Source organism: Lagenorhynchus albirostris, chromosome 18, assembly GCF_949774975.1.
Source record: "Lagenorhynchus albirostris chromosome 18, mLagAlb1.1, whole genome shotgun sequence".
Taxonomy (NCBI): Eukaryota; Metazoa; Chordata; class Mammalia; order Artiodactyla; family Delphinidae; genus Lagenorhynchus; species Lagenorhynchus albirostris.
In genome coordinates, this window is record NC_083112.1 from 78191744 (window position 1) to 78212746 (window position 21003).

At 50.2% G+C, this 21003-nt stretch overlaps 1 protein-coding gene across 4 annotated transcripts; it reads right to left on the bottom strand.

The window, feature by feature from the left end:
* Positions 1-879: 879 nt before the first annotated feature.
* On the bottom strand, positions 880-20883 carry PCID2 (PCI domain containing 2). 4 transcript variants are annotated; one of them, XM_060129258.1, is made up of 15 exons: positions 20774-20802; positions 15152-15241; positions 13138-13243; positions 12981-13054; positions 11785-11852; positions 10643-10682; positions 9689-9743; positions 7013-7116; positions 6425-6500; positions 5782-5923; positions 3852-3952; positions 2826-2899; positions 2549-2674; positions 1707-1830; positions 880-1431 (listed from the first exon to the last, which is right to left on the bottom strand). In XM_060129258.1, exons 4-15 carry the CDS (start codon positions 13052-13054, stop codon positions 1342-1344), a joined length of 1074 nt encoding a protein of 357 aa, XP_059985241.1. In that variant the 5' UTR covers positions 13138-13243; positions 15152-15241; positions 20774-20802; the 3' UTR covers positions 880-1341. The 4 variants fall into 4 exon arrangements, with proteins under 4 accessions (XP_059985241.1, XP_059985240.1, XP_059985239.1 ...); XM_060129257.1 differs by lacking the exon at positions 13138-13243 and having other exon boundaries at positions 20774-20883; XM_060129256.1 differs by lacking the exon at positions 13138-13243 and having other exon boundaries at positions 15152-15265; positions 20774-20845.
* Between the last annotated feature and the right edge of the window lie 120 nt (positions 20884-21003).

Sequence of the window (21003 nt, forward strand, 5' to 3'; positions counted from 1 at the left end):
TCACGGTCAGTCCCTGATTTTCTCCTGTTCAAGAAAATACCTGAAAGTGTTGAAAATGCCCAGCTCTCTACGCTATGAAATCCAGGCACGCTCCCCGAAGTCCAGCGCTCACCCCGCAGCGAGGACGCAGCTCTCATCCGTGAGGGTGTGCCCGGCCCCGCGGAGCAGCGATGCCGTGACAGCAGTGCCCCAGGAAACACGGACTGTCTCACCATGGCCGTCTGCGCCTCCCCCAGGCCACGCTCTCCTGCTCAGGGAACTGGTGGGGGGAGGCGGCTGAGGGCCTGACACCCACGGCAGGCTGTCCCCTCCGCGCTGCCCGTCCCCACGCCCAAGTCTGGACATGCCCAGGGTGGAGGTCACACTGTTGACTCGGAAGCCCAGCTCACAGAAGTGGATCCAGCTCCACCTCTTCTCCGGGGTCCTCGCTCTCGGAATGCGGCTCCATCCGACTGGAGAGGCCCACGTGGAGCCCGGCTGAGCGCGTCAGAGCCCTGGGACGATGTGCCTTCAGGGTGGGTCACTTGTGCAGCCCGGGAGAGCCCTGCAGATGAGCCACGTGGAGCAGAAGCCAGGAGCACACTGCACACTTCTGAGCCAACTGGGACAGTCGGTCTGGCAGCTGGAGCAGCTGACGCGGGGGGGGGACAGATGGGAGGCCTCGGCGGGGGGGGGGGGCGGGGGGGCGGGGTGTGTGTGTGTGTGTGTGTGTGTGTGTGTGTGTGTGTGTCTCCACGTCCCACAGTGGCTCTTCTCCACGCAAAGGGCATGCGCCTTTGCAGCGATGAGCAACTACAGTCCGTGACGTTTCCTTCTTTAGTAAGTTCTGCACAGACAAAGGAGACGCGCACACTCTGAAAAAACAGCTATGACACCTGGGAAATTTAAATCAAAGTAAATTCAGCTTGTAAAAAGAAGCACTAAGTTAACCCAGCATTTTGATCACACAGAATGTTCAAATTTAACATAAAAAGACGTATCCCAGAAGATACGGTAGAGAAGACACCTTTTTGTATAAATTCAGATCACCTTTTTTACAGAAAGAGTTAAAAGATGCCTTCGTGAAGAACACTCATGAGAAGTAAACAGAAGCTGTCTCGGAGGCCGTGCCCCTCGCCTGAGTGTCACCAGCACCCCAGGGCCAGCGGAGACGGCTGCGCTTTCTGAGAAGGGGATGCCAGGCCTCTGTGAGGTGCATATCCGTCAGCCGTGATGGCAGAGACACTGAGGTCTCAGCCTCCCCCGGGAAAGACCCGAGAGACTCCAGCCGCAGAGGACGAGTTCTCGGCAGGATACGAACCAGGATGGCCCGACTCCCTGTCCCCGGGGCGGGGGGCGGGGTCAGCACACCGTGGACAGCGGGGGGAACGGGTTCTGCTTGCTGACAACCAGCTTCTGGTGCTGGTGCGAGATGTAGCCTTTAATGTGACCCTGTGGGAGAAGAGCAGAGGCGGCGTGTTTCTGGGCCTGGGTCTCGTCAAGCCTGCGGGGGTGAAGGACCTGGCGCTGTGGCACAGGTATCCCCCCACCCAGTCACCGTGCAGTCAGCTCCCTGGGAGGACGAGTGAACACGCACAGGAGAGAACAGAGAAATACGTGCCGTGTGCATCCACCCCCCACCCCCCCCCGCCCAGAGCCCTCTGGGAACAAGGAAGGCATCAGAGCTCCCAGTGAAGGCGGGGCCTGGGGGAGGCGCGGCCACACACCATGTAGATCAGGTTGGCCAGGATGCACTGGACCTCGGCGATGTCCACGTCCTCCACCTGCATGAACTTCAAGGCAACCAGGAACGCATCCAGAGACAGCTGGTGTGTCTTGAGTAACAGGTACCTGCAAGAGGGACAGAGCTCACGCTCATCAGGGACGGGATGTGAGGACGAAGTCAGCAGGAGAAACATCTGCTGAGAAACCTCTGTTCAAGAGGAACAAAGCATCTCCCACCCGCCAGATACACTTGAAAAATAAGAGCTTTTAATTCTGACTTTCCAATTTTAAAAAGCCACTAGTACAAATATACTTTACGTTTACTGACTATTTGCTTGAATCTCAGATGCACGTGTTTTCACATTTTAACATCCTTATAATCGAGAAGCACCTTACGATGGACAGTGTCTCAGGTGTGATGAACTGCGGTCCTTGCTAATTTTGATATATTCCTCACAGCCAGGAAAAGTCTGACTTTAACTGAAGTTTAACTGAGATCCTGCTGGGACCAGGCCTCAGAGAAGAGTCAACTTCCAGAGTGACACGGAAGAAAAGAACAACCTCCTGATGGACAGGGGTGGTGGGGAGGGTCAGCGGGTCACCAACGGAGGACATGGGCAACGGGTCCCACACTCTCCGGCACAATGGGAAACGCCTGGTTCTCAGGGCCGGCGCTAAAACGTCTGTTACAAGGTCTCCACCGCAACCCGAGTTGTTCCTCCTGCAAGGGCGGGCAGACCTCTGCTCCCCCACCCGCGCAGCCGTAGCGCCCAGGCCCAGGGCAGTGCGCGGGCCGCGGAAGGCGGATTTTACCCCCGGAATGAAAAGGATGGACTCTGCTTACACTTTCTTAAAGAGGTTCCTGTAGGTGATAATCTTCAGCTTCTCGAGGATGAGGAAAATGCCGCACCGGATGAAGAAGGTCTCGTGCTTGGCCAGAGCCTCGTTCAGGAGGAGGAGGTTGCCTTCGCTGGGCGGTGGGACAGACGCACAGACACAGTCAGAACAACGTCCGGGACGAGAGTGCGTCGAAACGCCATTAGTTCTGTCACAACACGAGGACGTGTGTGCTGATTTCACCTTCTATATAGGTCTCAAATGGAAAAGGAAAAATACTCTACCTCACAGCTTTGGTCACCTCCGCAAACTGCATGAGATGGTACTTCCTCAGGAGCTCAATGGTTGGCATGTGACCCTAAGAGTAAATTTCCAGAATAAGAACGCTTTCACTTTTAACCAAATTGTCTGATAAAACTCTTGTCAAGGAAAAACTTGCAACCTGCGTTTCTTAGGCTTTCTTCCTAAGTCGCTGAACAAGAACTGAAAGCATCCTAGTCTACTGGAAAAAAAAAAAAAAAAAAACAATGCTGGTCTGGAAATCAGAAAACCTAGCCAAAACATGGTTTTGTCATCAGTGACGTCTGACCTCGATCTCGACCTTCTCATTACTGTATCATAGGAGGCGGGTGACACCTGAAGCAATACTAGGCTACAATTTAGGAATTCAGAAACAGCTTCTAGAAGAACCAGCTGAAAAATCTAAAACTGGTTGTTCCCGTGAAGTCGGGTTAGCAGTGGGGAGGGAGGTGTGACACTGTCTCTTTCCCACTACAAGTCGCCCTGAACTAGGTAAGTATGTGTGTGTTGTTTTGATAATTTTAAAAAATTTTTAAATGGGAGGAAAGGAAGCCCTATCTATTACTTTGAGGATGTTTTAGTCAAATAACTTGCTAGCTATTTGTCATTTCTTTACAAATATCAAAAATAATTTTCAGTGACCAAGTAAGATACCTACAGACAGGCTGGAATGACCTTTTTCTTTCTTCGTTAACCCATTTCTATAAATTTAGATTTTTAGGGTAAACAAAAATAATATGCACTTATTTTACTTGTCTTATATATGATAAACTTTTGAGTTAGGGAACTTCAAGAGAAAGGAAACACAGGCAAGCCTTTCCAGAAGGATCTGGAAGCGCCAGTCACGGAAAGAGCAGTCCGGGTCACACCCAAGGCTCTTCCTCCTCAGTTTTGGGGTGCGCTCACGTGCAGCTCAGACTGTGACCCATCACACACACTGGCCGCACCGTAAGACACCTGCCCACTTCTCGTAGACAACAGGACCCGTGAGAGCTGCTGAGATCACTTACCAGGAGCATCTTCACAGGAAGGAGATAAATGAGGACCATCCTTTTGTTCTTCTGGCTCAAACGGTGGCAGTGCTCAAAAGCAAAGGACAGGTACTCCTCAGCTGCAGAGTCAGACACAGACATGGTCCCCACGGTCCCCACCCTGTGCCTGATGCTACCACCCACCCTCACATGAAGGCCCGAAAGGCTTCAGGAACTGCAAATATCTACCGTCAATATTAACAAATTATTTCCTGCTGTGTTAGGTATTCAAAAATACCACTCAGGGCATATTCAGAGGAAAAGCACAGCAATACCTTCAGAGACTTCAGCTGAGAGTACAGGTGACCCCTGAACAAGGCAGTCCGAGCTGTGCGGGTCTACCTGTACACAGGTACTTGCAACGGTAAACACTACGTTACCACGTGGTCTGCGGCTGGCTGATCCATGGATGTGGAGGAACCGTGGGCACAGGGCTGCCTGTGAGTCACACGGGGCTTAACCCCCTCGTTGTTCAGGGGTAAACTGTCATTTAAAAGCTTCTCTTCTTGGACTTCCCCCGTGGCGCGGTGGTTAAGAATCCGCCTGCCAACGCAGGGGACAGGGGTTCGAGCCCTGGTCCAGGAAGATCCCACGGAGCAACTCAGCCCGCGAGCCACAACTACTGAGCCTGCGAGCCACAACTACTGAGCCTGCACTCTAGAGCCCGTGCTCCGCAACAAGAGAAGCCGCCGCAATAAGAAGCCCGCGCACCACAGGGAAGAGTAGCCCCTGCTCGCTGCAGCTAGAGAAAGCTCGCGCACAGCAACGAAGACCCAATGTGGCCAAAAAATAAATAAATAGATAAATAAATTTATTTTAAAAAAGTAAAAAATAATAATAAAAAAAAGTAAAAAATAAAAACTTATCTTCTTATGCTTGATATTTAAAGGAAAAGAAAAAGATGGGGGAACTAACCAAGAAAAGCCCTCTTTCGAAAGCTGTAGATGTATAAAGATTTCGTGAAAGAAAATGAAAAGTTGGTCTACATGACCCTACAGAGTAAAAACACAAAGCACTTATTATGAGAGAGCTGTTATTATTATTATTATTTGTAGTACACGGGCCTCTCACTGCTGTGGCCTCTCCCGCTGTGGAGCACAGGCTCCGGAGGCACAGGCTCAGCGGCCATGGCTCACGGGCCCAGCCGCTCCGCGGCATGTGGGATCCTCCCGGACCGGGGCACGAACCCGCGTCCCCTGCATCGGCAGGCAGACTCCCAACCACTGCGCCACCAGGGAAGCCCGAGAGCTGTTATTTTTGTTATCGGAGCATCCATGGCCGTTGACACACGGAGAGGAGGTGCTCCTTACATCCGGTGTGTTGCCTGAAGTCACATGGCTTCACGTGCAAATAACTGTCAGAGAAGTGAGTTTAGAAAGTCTGGTCTGAGGACGAGAGAAGAATCATAAAGGACCACCACATGCCAGCTACTCCAAAAGCTCAGAAGAAAAAACGTGGCTTCCCGTTCTTGAGAAAGCTAGTGACACGAGCCACATAACGCGATTTCACGAGAGCGCAGCTCTGGCGCGGCACCGGTCCGCCACGCACGGCCACAAGCACCAAAGATGGCACCTGCGCAAAGGCTCGTCCACCGCGGCTGGAGCTGAGCTACGCGCTGCCCCATCTCCACGTCCTGGGCCAACGGGACCAGCAGAGGCCATAGGGAAACACCGACTGTAGCCTGCGCCGGAACACCGGTGCCCAGAAAAGGACATGCTGGCGCCCGTCTCAGAGACCTGGCGTGGAGCGAGGAACTTCACGTGGGACTTTCCCTTGTGGAACCAACTTAGTGTCAAAAATAAACACAGCTTGGATGCAGCCAACACCCACGGTCTACCTTCAGCAGTAACAGGAGGCAGTGACCACGTCCCCCGAACCCAGCCCCAGCTGCTCAGAAGCAGTGACACACCTTGCTTGAAGTCGCTGTCGAACATGGCCTTCCGCCCCACGTAGTACCTGTACGTCACCCTCTGCGCAGTGCTGTAGTCGTCCTTCAGGTTTGAGCTGTCGATGGCTCGGATGAGCGGTTTACACAAATGGAGCTTGTTGATCTATAACGAGTAACAATCTACCCTAAACAGTATTTTAAATAAATAGGCAGAACCAACATAAACTTCTGGTTACGAAGTACACGCCTCCTTGCGGTGGGATTCACATCATCAAAACCGAAGCCTTGACGCTAACACCGCACCACAGCTGCACAGCCCGACCACGCCCACCGCGGAGGGCCCACCCGCACAGGGGCCGGGCTGGCGCCCCTCGCCTGGCCGGCCCCGCACCGACACTGGTGTGAGGCGCTGGAACCTCACTTGCCCTGGAGCCGAGCGCGCGCCTCGCCGGGCGGAGGCTAAAGAGGACACGGGCGTGAAGCGCTGACAGCAGCCCTCGCGCCGGGCAGCCCCTGGGCGCACACCAGCCCCCAGGATTATGTGCGCAGCCGGGGGCGAGCGGGGGGACCGCTTGCCCGGGAGCATGGCTGACAGTGAATAGAAGGGCTGTCTGGGAAGACAGGCGGAAAGCAGACCCAACAAAGAGACGCAGCGCTCTCTTACCTTAAAATAGATCTTGAATAACTGATTCACCAGAAACAGCATGCCCCACTTCTTGGAGTCCTCTATGCCTGCACGGCTACGGGGAGAACGGTTATGTTAACGCTGCCCGGAAGTAAAGATGTCACGTGTCAACCGCAAACTCAGCTTCCGCAACAAATTAGCGTCTTTAGAGCCCCGCGGCTCGAGTCACGTGCACGGAAGACTACAACGCCACGAAAGAAGACGTCTTCTCTAACACCGTGGGTACTCGGGGGATACAGCGCCTTGCCACAGCGGACGAAAACCGCTCAGTCTGCAGCGATGTGTAAAAGCTGACTGCGATAAAGCGCTTGGGGAAAAGGAAAAAGGACCTTCTGTTATTGTCACAGCCACCGAAACACACGGCGACACAGAGGGACCTCGGAAAGCGTGAGACCCAGAGCGCAGGCCACGTGGGCCCAGAAGTGCTAAATGTGTGCGGCAGCATAAGAGGTGGTTCTGTTCTCTTATTTCCTTGTGAGACAGTGGACTATTTGAAGCAAAAGCTAACAGCGATCGTGGGGTCAAGGCCAGCGCCCAGCAGGGCGGGCAGGGCGGCGGGGCGCTCACGTGTCGCTGGCGCAGACGCGGAAGCAGCTCATCAACAGCTCGGCCGCCTTCTCCAGCATGTCCCCAACTTTGCTCTTCCCTTTCTTTACCAGCTGCTGATCTGCCTGATAGAAGATAAAAACCTTCACTTTTCATCTCCTCTAGACACCTCGGTTAAACAGAAGATCACGGCACAGCTAGAAGCAAAAACGCACAGCGGAGGGTCGTCCCCAAAGGTTCTGGCGAGACCATCTAGCCTGTGCTACTATGTTTACAAAACGGAAGCGTCCACAGCGTGTTCCAGCTCTTCCACAAATCAAATCGCTCTTCAACCAATTCAAGCCAGTAAGTCGGTCACGGACTCCCTGAGCCTGCGCGACCTGTGCCACGCGCTGCTAACTAGCCTTTTCTTACTTGGCCGCGAAGCCCCATCTCCCACGCGCGTGACGTTTGCATGGACGGTGCAGAGGACGGCAATGGACAGGACCGGCGCCTGCCCGGCGGCCCCAACCGAACTTGCAGCCACTCTGTCCTGAACCTCGCGCACCCGCGTCCTCCCATCAACCAACCAATACAGCTAACTTCACTTCAGAGGGTCAGTGAGGATGCAGTAAATATTAACACTATTAGTAAGTCTTAGGCCTTGAATACATGTATTTTTAGCGTTCTTTGCGATGAAGCGGGAAGTCTGCCTACAGCACGTCTGTTTTTAAGGAAAAGCACTGGGGCCACTCTCGAGGCCTCAAGCTGGACCGTGGAACAAACAACCTCAAAGCCTGGCCAGCCAGCATGGGCCACTGGCCAGCGCGGGGCTCTGGAAAGTGAATGAAGCAAGCCTATCACTCCCAGGCAAACACTGACTGTTATCTGCTGCCGATGACATCTGCACTTTCAAGAAAAACTTAGAACTCTGGGAAACTTGTATTGACCACCAAGAGCCTGGCGGCTTTCCATTGCTTCACGACTTCTCTGAGGAGGTCACTGGAGATATTAACAAATGTAGAGTTTTCCTGGTTTTTGTTTTTTCACGTAATGAAATACGTCACATTTGGAACGTCTGGGTAACTCAGTGAACCAGAACTCTCCAAATGATCAATGTACAACGTTACAAAATCCTACAGGGGTGAAAGGTCCATGCGCCACGTCACATTTGGAACGTCTGGGTAACTCAGTGAACCAGAACTCTCCAAATGATCAATGTACAACGTTACAAAATCCTACAGGGGTGAAAGGTCCACGCGCCGTGCAGGACACACCAGTGGCTTCGGATGTAGCAGGAAACGGCACTGCTAAGCTTCAGAGGCCACACTGTAACGAACCTTACGAACTGCTCTTGTAGTTTTAAAAGGTGTAGCTCGGAGAAGGGCATCTACGATCACCTGAAAAGGCTCCTAGAACAGTCCTCCCACTTCCATGTACATCTACGTGAGGCCACACTTCTTCATACATTCAACCAAAACGAGGTACTGCCAAGAGTGACAGAAGCAGACCTAAGAATCTGAGCGGCTTCCGCTGAGCCATACATTAAAGAGATCAAAACGGATAAAAATGCCACTTTTTTGTACATTTTGTTCACTTTGAATATATATATTTTTTTAATTTAGAAAGTCAATTATGTTACCACATAAAAGGTTTATTATTTTAGGTGAACAATATTAAAAATTTCCCCAGTTAAAATTTCTAATACAGTAAGTACTGATATAACCCACATGAACAGAAGCTTCTGGGGGTCCTCAATAATTTCTATGTAAGTTATTATATTTTTCAGTTCTAAAATTTCCATTTGGTGCTGCTTTATATCGTGCATTTCTTTGCTGAGATGTCTCCACCCGCTTCAAGCGCGTTCGCACCTGCTCCCAGGGTTTTATGGCGGCGGGGGTGGAATCCCCACCCCATCCTCGGTGTCGGGTGCTTGCTGACTATCTCCCCCATTCAGAGTCTCAAAGGCCAAGAGTCCCAATTCCTGGTATGACAAGGGACTCTCGATTATATCCTGGATGCCCGGGGTGTCATAAGACTGTGGCTCTCCTTGTTTCAGCCAGGCCTGCGCTCACACCAGCCACCCACTGCGGACAGGGCTGGGCCTGCAGGCCAGGGCGGAGGCAGCTGGGATGCTGCCCGCCCAGAGGTGGGATGCAGGGGAGGGAGCCGCGTCGTCTCTGCCTACTGTCAGTGTCCCCGGGTGCCGGACCGAACCAGGACGCCCAGGAGATGAGAAGGAAACAAACGCGGGGAACTCGCTGCTCTGCCCCTTCTTCTCTCCACCTCTCAGAGCCACGCTGGCCTTAAAACTCCCAGCAGGAGGGAGAGAAGCACGTGCCTACTGTGTCTTGTCCAGAACCAGACGTTATGGATGGTTTTTAAAACTGTAAAGGGGTGTCAGGACCAAAAAGTTAAGAACTGCTGCTCCCAAAATGGCTATGCTGACCCCAAGGGGAAATGGACTCATAAAATCCTCCTTGTTCCAGAGAACCCTCTGCACTCCCTGAATCTACACTAGGGACGGGACGGGGCGCATCTCCACAGCTGGGAGAGCACAGGCCCTCACGCGCGAGCCAAGCCACCCCCGTGCTCTCTCCACACCACATTCACCAACCCAACGTGTTCCTCAAAATTTGTGGGAAGATGATATGAAATTAAGCAACAGATAGAGAACGAGTTTGGGTTTAAAAGCACAGTGACAGAAACTGAACTTACGTTATTGGCAAATATTCGAAGGTCAAGTGCCACTGCATACATGACAGGCAGAGCCCTACGGGGCAAAAACAAGCACGTCTGAAGATGCTCTGAGGCCAGAGGTTCCATTGCCAGAGGCGGGGAGGCCAGGGCTACCATCCAGAAAGGGGTCACCAGCCCACGCCCAGGGGCTGCTATGCTTTCCCTCACCCTCCTCCCGGGCAGGTGGCAGCCCCTCCCCATCTGCACGAGTCCTGGGGAGTCGAGGGGCTCAGCCCTGGCAGCTCTCTCCCCCTACGCTGGGACAGGAAGTCTCCTTCCCCTCAGCCCCTACCACCAGCCAACAGCTCCATTAAAACAAGACGTGGTTCACAACGATCTCCTAACAGGGTCCAAGGTATGCAACAGACCAATGTCACAAAACGACTTTTCAAAATCGAGCTGGCAGTGTTAATTTTATGTGTAAGAGAGATCTTCACTTAAAAAGGGTTTTGTTTTCTTTTTTTTTTAGTAAAAGGTATTTGCAAGCCTTCAGTTATCTTAGTATAAACAGAATTTCAGTATTTACCCAGATTTTTAATAAATCATAAAATAGCTTACCAAGGAATTTAAAATAACCCAGTTACTATGTATTCCATCATCCCAAATGAACTGTAACTGATCTACATCTTTTATCCAAGTTTAAAACCCAAAGTAAGTTCAAAATTGACAATTAAATGGAAAAAATAATATTTAATAAATATTTGGGGGCATGGAATGGCTGAAATACTTCATATTTACAGAAAAACACTGCAAATAATCTGGCTGACCTGCCATTTAAGTTTATACTGACTATTAAAACTCCATTACCTGTGTTGATATTATCACGTCAACACACAACATTAAATACCAACACCGAAAACACAATTAAAACTTCTGCTTTTAAAAAAGAAAAAAGCCATTTGCTAATTTCCAGCTGTTTCTGTTTGTACTTACCAGTTTTCTTCTTTGTGGGCCTGAAATGCCCGTAGGAATGATGTAGTATATTAAGGAAGGTCCGACAGAAAAAGTTCAAGTCATGCTACAATTGAAAGACTAAAGAACAACAAGGGTTCTAAACTGTAAGGGCTATAGCTCACCACTTAAAAGATTATGTATCACAGCAGCAGGTTCTTGAAGGGAAAAAATACATGAGCCCACATTACAAACATCTGAGTATCATTAGGTATACGTAAATACATTTATTTCAGACATACTTTCCCCAAAGTAAGAAAAAGGTTGTTATAAGATTTTTAAAACTGGCTTATTTGGCTTCTCTGAGCTCAGATGATCACAACTTATATATAATGTGCTTTAGAATCTGTGGTATAAAGTTTATTTCACTGATTACAGAATTCTTGAATTCAGAGGAGACTTGGCTGGTCAGTAACCAATTCTCTTCCGTGTATATTAAGCAAGATGGTTAAAAAATTAGCAGCTAAAGGGAATTCCCTGGAGGTCCAGTGGTTAGGACTCAGCACCTTCACTGCCAGGTTCCACAAGCTGTGCGGCTCGGCCGAAAAAAAAAAAAAAGCCACTAAAGTCTGGAGATACATATAAACAGTACTAGAACACTCACTGACCAGGGCCTTAGCCGTAAGATAGCACTTAAACGACTTAAATCAGAATTGGCTGGATTAAGGCCCTCAGTGACCACAATTCAATGATGCTGTGTGCTGCGTCCACTCTTCCATCTGTGCCCGGATCTGGAAGTTCTTCTATTTCTCCAAGGGGACTAACCCATCCCTGTAACTATACTGAATGTTGGAAAGGCAACAAAGTATTATTCTTCACAACAGAATTAAATAAAATCCTTAATCATAACCAGTGTTCTTCCCCACCATGTAGGTGACTGGACACAGTCTGAAGGCCATGCTAAAATCCTTAATCATAACCAGTGTTCTTCCTACCACGTAGGTGGCTGGACGCAGTCTGAAGGCCAGGCTACATTTAAGGACCTGAGTGGAAGGGCTAAGTGAGCTTCTCCTGCTTTCTAACTAAAGGCGGGACTAAAACTGGCCTGACGTTTCAGGATCTTAGCCCCCAAGTAACCCGCTGTACCTGTTAGACACTGAACAGTAACACCCACGACAAAAGATATTGGACAATGACGGTCTGGCACTTGTACGCCTCTATGAAGTCGTGGTTCCCCACCGCGTACGTGCACCTGGAAAGGAAGTGGTGGGCACTGAGGGCGGAGGGGCAGCAAGCGCGCACTCGCTGAGAGCCGGCACGGACCACGTGGACCGCACTGCTCGCTCCCAGCACAAACGCCCTGCTCTCAACTGACCCAGCAGATTACAAGGAGGCTCACGAGAGACCACCGGGTACAGGAGGAAATCCCCCGCTACATGCTGGGCCTGTTCTTTCAAGTCCCAGAAGGAGAAGCCCAGCTGCAGAGGTTCCACTAACAACACGCAAATGGCCCTTCTCGGGCATCAATGGGCAAGGACACTCTACCCAGACGCCCGGCTGGCAGTGTCACTACCAGTCAGTCCGTCCCCAAACCTGGCGCCTCGTCGCATGCTGCACAGAGCTAGGAAGTTGCTACAAGAAACACAGTGGCACTCCAACTTTTCCAGAGATCTCAGGGGCCCCGCAGGTCTGCCCCACCCTGCCCCCACACCCCAGCCTGCTCAGGACGCCGGAGAAGAGGGCAGGCAGGAGGACAACCAAATCCCACACACTGTAACACCTGGAGCTTGCCCGAATCGAGGCTTTAGAGGTGAAAACAGTAGACATGACATGTGAATAAAAAGCAGAATTTCCACTGCTCTGCTCTGCTCCAGTTTCTTCCCCAGTAAGGCCAAAAGGTTAAAAACTGGGCGTTTCCATGAAAAACGCAAGTCAATAGTGGGCGCCACAGCCTGCTGCACAAAAGACCAATGCAGCCAGTAGGACGGACACCAAATGCTTTTCAGAGCGTTACACAGAAGACACATACACACACAAGAGACCGCTACGCGACCAGTAGGACGGATACCAAATGCTTTTCAGAGCATTACACAGAAGACACACACACATCCACGATTACCATTTCATGTTAACTTTTCAAAACATACGTGGTCCCTGAATAAAACATTTATTAAAATTCAAAAGTATTTCATTTTTTTAAAAGTATTTTAAACTTCACAAGATTTTCATAGGTGTTACCAAAGTGAAATTACAAACACACTTTTCTACTTTTTCAAAGGAAATTTTTCACTGCTTCAAGCATAAAATGTTAAATAAAACCCCTAGAGTCAGTTCAGCAATTTTCAGATTTGCTTGTTTTTCTTCCTCACTCATGGATTACCTTAAATGAGCTGCAAACATTTCGTCATAAGGGGGTTCCAAAACTTGTTGACACTTCTCTTCTGGAGAGGCCATCTAAATGATCATAAGAAAAATAGTAAAAATAAAATTAACTGGGACAGAAAGAATGCAACATGTAGGAAGAGATTTAGACAAACCTTTGTTTCAAAAGAATTTACACTTTACAGCTGACAGTAACTCTTCACACTTTAGCACTTCAAAAAAAAAGGTTCATTTCTTCCACACATATTTATCAAGCACGACCTACGTACAGGGCAGGAGATGAACACAATTTGCTTTGTCTACCACAGGCCAGGAAATACTCTAGGCATGTTCATGTACCTCTTAATCTATTTATTAAGCAGCTACTATGTGCCTCGTGTGAGGTCGAAGGAGCTGGAGACAGTGCCTGGGGGCAAGGGGGTCGGGCAGCCAGCAATCGCTCCTGCCCACTTCCTGCTGACAGGACTGCCCACTCGGGGTCCTGGGAGACAGCAGACATTCACCTCGAACTTGCCCTCGCCTCCCAGTGGCCAAATTCTGGATAACACAAGCATCGCAGTGGATTATGCAGTGCACTGAATTTAAAAGAAAGGGACTCAGTGAATCCACACTGATACAGCTCTATAAATGAGAGAGCGAGAATGACAGCATGGGAAAGATCACCACCCCACAGTCCCTGACGAAACAACCAGGCAGACAACGGGCCCAGCGAGGCAGCTGTCACGTGGAAGGACGTGGAGTTTTGGAGCGAAGGAATCAGCCTCAGGTCACAAATGGGCGAGCAGACGTGTATCAGGGACAACCTGCCAGCAAGCTGAACCCGAGTCCCATCAGGACCCCGAGCACTTTATTTTTTTTTAATTTAATTTAATTTAATTTAATTTTATCTATCTATCTATCTATCTTTGGCTGCGTTGGGTCTTCGTTGCTGCACGCAGGCTTTCTCTAGTTGCAGCGAGTGGGGGCTACTCTTTGTTGCGGCACGTGGGCTTCTCATTGCAGTGGCTTCTCTTGTTGCGGAGCACGGGCTCTAGGCATGTGGGCTTCAGTAGTTGTGGCCCACGGGCTCTAGGGCACAGACTCAGTAGTTGTGGCGCACGGGCTTCATTGCTCCGCGGCATGTGGGATCTTCCCGGACCAGGGCTCGAACCCGTGTCCCCTGCATTGGCAGGCGGACTCTTAACCACTGCGCCACCAGGGAAGCCCAGGGCACTTTCTTTCGAAAGAAAAATTTAGGTCCCTGATAGGACACTCCGACACCGTGACGGCCATCAGCGAGGAAATGGGCATTACAAAATATCAACAATATATTCCACAGAAGCTATTGCTTGGAGAGCATTTATCATCTGAATCAAGAACGCTTATAGTTCAGGGCTTCCCTGGTGGCGCAGTGGTTGAGAATCTGCCTGCTAATGCAGGGGACACGGGTTCGAGCCCTGGTCCGGGAAGATCCCACATGCCACGGAGCAACTAGGCCCGTGAGCCACAACTACTGAGCCTGCGCTCCTCAACAAGAGAGGCCGTGACAGTGAGAGGCCCGCACACCGCGATGAAGAGTGGCCCCCGCTCGCCGCAACTGGAGAAAGCCCTCGCACAGAAACAAAGACCCAACACGGCCAAAAATAAATAAATAAATTAATTAATTAAAAAAAAAAAGAAGAATGCTTATATTTAGAGCAGGGGCTGGCAGATGCTCACGTAAACGGCCAGCCAGGAAATGCTGCAGGCTCTGCAAGGCCCACGTGCCTCTGCGGCAGCCAGCGCGCAACACAAGCGGCCGCACGCCAACAAAATCGCACTGGCAGCAACAGGACACGGTTTTGGGCTCCAGGGAGAGCCAGGCCTGGGCAGAGCCCGAGCCCCACTGCCTGTCCGCTGGATGACCTTGGATGACCTGGCCCCGCTACTGCACTTCTCTGAACCCCAGAAAGTCGTGTGGGAATTAAATGAAGGAAAACGAGCACAGATCTCAGGACAGACTCTGAGACACGGTGCTCAATTAATGCTCAATAAATGAATTGGAATTAGATAAATCGTGAAGGAACTTGGCAATTTTCAAACAAGAGTGGCAATATTAGTTTCCTTCCTACTCAAAGTCTAAACTTTTCTTAGGAAGGTGGTGACCCTGTAACCCTCTCAGACACCTGTGTGCGTGGTCCCACCACCTACCTGAAGCCGTGGGTTGGCAACATGAGGGTGCTTGAAAGACACCAGCTCTGCAAGGGATGACCCGTCTCTGGTGTCAATTGCTTCATAGACCTGAAGCGTTTGGAAAGAGAAGAGCTAAGTGGAAAATAAAACACTCTGTCCTAGTGGAACCTAGACAGCACATTGCACACCCCTAAACTTCACTTTCCCTACTTTGAAAGGAGTCAAAATATAACAATCAGTACTCTCCTTAGCCAGCAGATAATCACTGCATTTGAAAATGAGACATCCTGGAGGCGAACAGGTGACTTACCGCTAAAAACCACGAAAAAGCAGAATAAGCCATCAGTTTATTATCTGCTTATTAATGAAGGTGAAGTAGTCAATTTTACTCAGTCATACTAAGAAACATTTGAAAATCCACTTATACAGCTTACGAAAAAGAAAAAAGATCTTGAAAATCGCATATGTCCAAAATTCAAAGCACTTCCACTCAACCTAAATTTAAAATAAAAATGGGAAGGCAATGACCAAATAAATGTCACAGTCACACAATAGGATGCCTGGGTGTTGTGAAAGAGAATCAAATAGATCTACTTGTAATAACATGGAAAAGTGTCCACAACATACTTACTGTTAATTCCAAAAAAATTAGTTGCAGAAAAACTGTGTAACTTGATCTTGGAGAAAAAGAAAAACTAATTATTGATATGACGTGTAAGCACAGGAAGAAATGCGGGGCCCCAGGCCGCACCAGCTGACCCCTGGCCAGTGGAGTGGGAGCCAGGGGGGGTCGAGGAGACTTTTATTTTATATATTTCTATACTGGAGGCCTGTGTTACAGCAGAAATTTTGTAATTAGAAAACCAAATGATATTTTAAACTTATATTTAGCAAAAAATGACATAAAAATCCTAACCACATAAGTGAAGACAAAGCCAAGCGTAAAGCTGCACGAACTACAGCATCATTTACCCACAGAAAGTCAGGTGTGGAAAATACATGCAGGGGCGACACCAGAGGACACACAAATGCACACCCACGAGGGGTGCTCACATCACCGCCCACCAGCAGGGTTAACACTGAAAGGCCAACCACCCTGAGCGCTGCTGAGAACACAAAGCAACTGGAACCCCAGCCACCGCTGGTGGGAGGGTGAAGGGGTGCAGCTGCCTGCGGAAACGGCGAGGCATGCGACCCTCCCACCCGGTGACCCGACGGCCAGGAGGCATGGAGGCCCATGCGGCCTGGACACCTCCAGGACCCAGCTCCTCGTCGGTTGCACACTCAGCATCGACTGGGAAAGTTTCACCAGTGAAATTCTGTGAATTCTAAGGCAATTCACAAAATAAAGAATTTGCCACTTGACTACTCAACAAACTACATATGCACTTACATTCTGAGCCAGCAATCCCACTTCTGGGGATTTACCTTACAACAAGGAACAAGATATTCGTGCAGGCTTACTTGCTGATGTATTATAATGAGTCATCACAAAATACACAACATCAGTGCCCCTGCCTCCGAGAAGCTGATATAGCCCACGACGTTCCCGTCACAGGGGGTGTGACGGAAAACAGGAGGCTGGCGACAGACTATGGGCAAGTCTGAAAGTACCGATGCACTGCTCAGCAGACACTAGAATCGCAAACAGGCCAGTCACCCGATCCGGTCACTGTTAATGTGTCACGCCCCAGAACCTTCGGCCCTTTCACTTAACACCCGCACTGGACCCTGCAGCCGGACCCCAGGTCAGCCTGTTGAGCGGTCCCTGTGGGCCTGGACCAGGGACTGCAGACCTCACCAAGTGAAGCTCACTAGCTCTGCGTGCTCCCAGGGGGCAATTCTCTTCCCAGGATGCTGCTGGCCACCGTGCATTCTCCAGGTTCCGAGCTGGTCCACAGGGGGGATCATCTACTCACGAACTCATGATTCCTTAAAAATACATTTTCTAGCTCCAGCCACTGAAAAGGCATAGAATTAATGGCTCCCCAGTAGCAATGGGCACACCTAGCACTCAGGTTTGTTTTCTAAATTCTATTCCCCACTAAAAGGAACCAGAGCTCCCTGGGGAAAGGGCAAATCCAGCACTGGGACAGGGAAAGAACTAGGCGAGCCTGGAGTGTATATTATTGTACCAGAAAGCAAGGCCGGGCTCAGAAAGGACAGAGACACGCCGAAGCGCCACAGGACGGGGACACACGCATAATGATTCACTTCGTTATAGAGCAGGAGCTAACCCACAATTGTAAAGCAATTATGCTCCAATAAAGATGCTAAAAAAAAGCCACAGAAACCAGTTTGAATGGACTCTCAGTGGTCAAATCTGGGACAATTTGAGCTTCAAAAAGAATAATAACATTCTCACTATTGGTCCTGGATTATAACTAGGTATTAAAAGTAATCTATAATGATACTTTCAAAAAGAGGGGCATAGAGGAAAGCATTGTTTAACTGATGAAATACTAGCTAGTAAATGTAGAAAGAACAATAGGAAATCACCACTTGGCAACCACTAACGTAATAACGTAATAACTGACTTGGGAAAACCATTTTGTGAGAGGGTGTAGAGAACAGGACGCTCAGTGGTTTTCAGGGTCCGTCCAACAGCCTACAGGTTCATCGCAATGCAAAAAGGTACCTCAACAGTGGAGTGATCTGATGGGCAGACGCCTCTCTAACCAAGTGATGCCGTCAGCATCCCCAGCGCTGGGAGAGGCCACGGGAAACCCACACTAGCCGACTGAAGCCGCATCTAATCCCAGGAACAGCCACATAAAGGCAGCTGGTGAGGCATGTACACGTGTGGCCGTGGGCCTGGACATGTAAACAAGGTCACGGGTCATAAAAGCCCCGTTCCCCAAGAGGCCAGAGGACTCTTCTAGAAGACTAAAGGGCAAAGCACCCCAATGCCATGTGATCTGACTGGACCCTGGGTTTCAAAAAAGAGGTTCCAGAGAAGATTGGGGGTGGGGGGTGGGGATTAAACTATGGCTTCTACATTGGAAAATACTGATGTTCAGTTTCTCGGATGCACCAAAGGCGCTGCAGTTACACAGCGGACGGCCTGGGTCTCAGGCGCACGCTCAGGAAGGTGAAGGCCACGGGATCGCCGGGAAGAAGCGCACGGGCCCGGAGGGAAGGACGGGCGAGCATGGTGGGTACACGCCCGGGTGAGAGGTACACACCTCTCCATTCTATGCTTTCAACTTTTCTGTAGGTTTGAAATTTTTCAGGAAAAAAGCTGGAGGAAAAAAATTTTAATGTAGACACAGCTTTTAAAAAGTAACCTGCCGTGTGAAATAAGAGTTTGTGTAACGGACAAAAGAATGAAATAAAACACACTAAAAAAAATAATACCAGCCCTCAGAGAGATACTAGAAGTGACGGAGAGATCCACCTCGGGAAGAAGCATGCAAACTGATCTTTTTCTAAGGAGAACAACAAATCTTTAAAGTAAAATACATGGGGAAATGTAAGGTAAATTAATTCAAAAAGAAACCTAATGGAATGCCTGCGAAAACTCGCGTGCTGAGCGGAAAGCGGGTGTTGCCGCGGGCCGGTTGGTGAAAGACAGCCCTCCTGGGCCCTCATGCTGGGGGTCCCACACTACAAGACTCGGACCACTGGCTCTTTCACTAGGGCCGTTACTCAGGGCTGTTCATGTGACGAGTTACCTTGAGAAATGAGATAATGTCTCCCCCATCCCAACCCTAGACAAAAACCAGACTTGCTTACTGCCTGCTAGACCAGGTAGATTCCCCAGGTTCTGTCTCTCTCAGGTACATGTGCAGCCACCCTTCTGGGCCTGTCACACCGTCTGTGGGACTTCGGGCCCAGGGAGCCACACAGAGTAACAAGGTCCCTGGTCTCTGACCCAGGAACCGCATGTGTTCTGCCAGCATCCAAGAAGCTAACAAGACACCTCATGGGCTACTGAGGGTAAAATCAAATCCCAGACCCAACAGCTAATGGAAGTTATCACAGAGACCACGGGAAATGAACGACAGGCGACTTGTCCACAGGTGACTGCTGGCCGAGGATGCTGCAAAGGTGAGAAATAAGTCCAAGCTGACAGGGTCACTGAGATTCAAGCAACAATAAACTTTGGAAGCTGAGGAATAGGCAGGTTCTGATTCGGACAGGAAATGGCTGAAGCTTGGGCTGGCAGAGGTAGTGAGCTTGGTGTCACAGCACGGATTCTGGGGCCAGGACTCCCAGTCTGAATGTGCCACTTACTAGCCCAGTGACCTTGGAAAGTCACTTAACATCCTCTGTAAAATGGGGCTTGCAATGGACCAACCTCCTAGGAAAACAGTGACGATGATGAGCTGCCGTGTACCACAGCGCCTGGTTCTCGGTAAGCCTTCACCAAGCACTCATCATGCCTGTTCTTCTCAGCCACCCCGCTGTTCCGTGGGGTGGAACAGAGAAGACAGACAATTAAAGGAGATTCTCAGAGTGCTCCTCTGGGAACGCAGGGAACAGGACCGAGCGGTAGTCTGGAGAAACAGAGGCATAGGAAACTGAGACAGACAGACCAGTACGAGTTCTAACTCACTGCTTACTAGAACGTGGAGGTCCGATCACTGGTATATCACTCGGCCTCACACCCCTCCACCTGCCTGCATCTATCCAGCCCACAAACTGTACTGCACACTGCGTGGCTCAGACACTGTTCAAGGCACACATGGTGCCCCTCCCCCCAAACCCTGGGATTAGGTGTGGGCAAGAAAACTGTAAGAGACTTAGAAATATACAAAAGATACAAGTACATAGAAGATAAAAGTTATAAGAAAGCATAAAATTCTGGAGAGACTCTATATTCACATTGGTTCTCAAATGTCTACGTACTTGTTCAACTTTAAATAAAAACTGATATTTAAAAATGTTAACTCTGCAAAGATAAGGCCAAGGTGGACTTATCCTTTAAGTTAAGATTAAAGCATGTATCTGTTTTTTCATGATTCCCGTTTTAACCAACTTTCTCAACTAACCAAACAACTAATGGTTCCAATCTTGTTAGACTATATTCAACTGCCAACTAGATATCTTGGCCTGCTTGTCAACAGACACCTCCAACTTGACACGTCCAAGACTACATTTGTCTTTCCCTCTAAATCTGTCCTGCTCATCTGTTGCCCAACTAGAAACCTAGGAATCGTTCTTGCCTCCTCCCCGTTCCCCAGCCGCACATCCTCATTCAGCAAAGCCCTGGTGAAGTCCCCTTCATAAATTCTAAAAAGCCCACTCGCCCTTTCCTTATCCCTATTACCACGGTTCTAGTTCTGCGAATTAGCACAGCTCAGAGGAAAGACTACAAGCCTTGAATCCATAAATACCTATGTTTGCGCTGTGCTGCTGCGTTCACAGCCTGTATGGACAAAACCCTGAGAGCCACACTTCCCAAAGGATGTAAGCAGCGGATCGCTAACACAGACCGGCTCGCAGCCGGACCACTTGCTCTGTCCCCCCGTTACTTCCACCACTTTGTCCCCCCTCCCCACACGCCCCTAAACTGAGAGCGCGGCCAGGGGCTCCAGCGCAGCTGGTGGACAGACTCGCCCGGGATCCAGCTCTGGCCCGCAGGCCAAGACAGCGGGAGGACAGCTGGCAGGATGCCCGTTGGCCGAGGAAAGTTACCTGCTGCAGGTACTGGTTGATGGTGATGTGCGCCATGGCCGCTACCGCCGCCGCCCCGCGGAGCTGCGCGCCCCGTCGCCGCCGTCGCGTCACTTCCGGGCCGCGGTCCGGTCCCGGCCCCGCGCCGCCGGCCCCGCCTTCCGCGCACGTTGGTTCCGGAGGCAGCGTGTGCGCGGGAGTGCGAGCCCCGGGCCGGTATGGCGGCGCGCCCGGGCTGAGGAAGGTCGGGG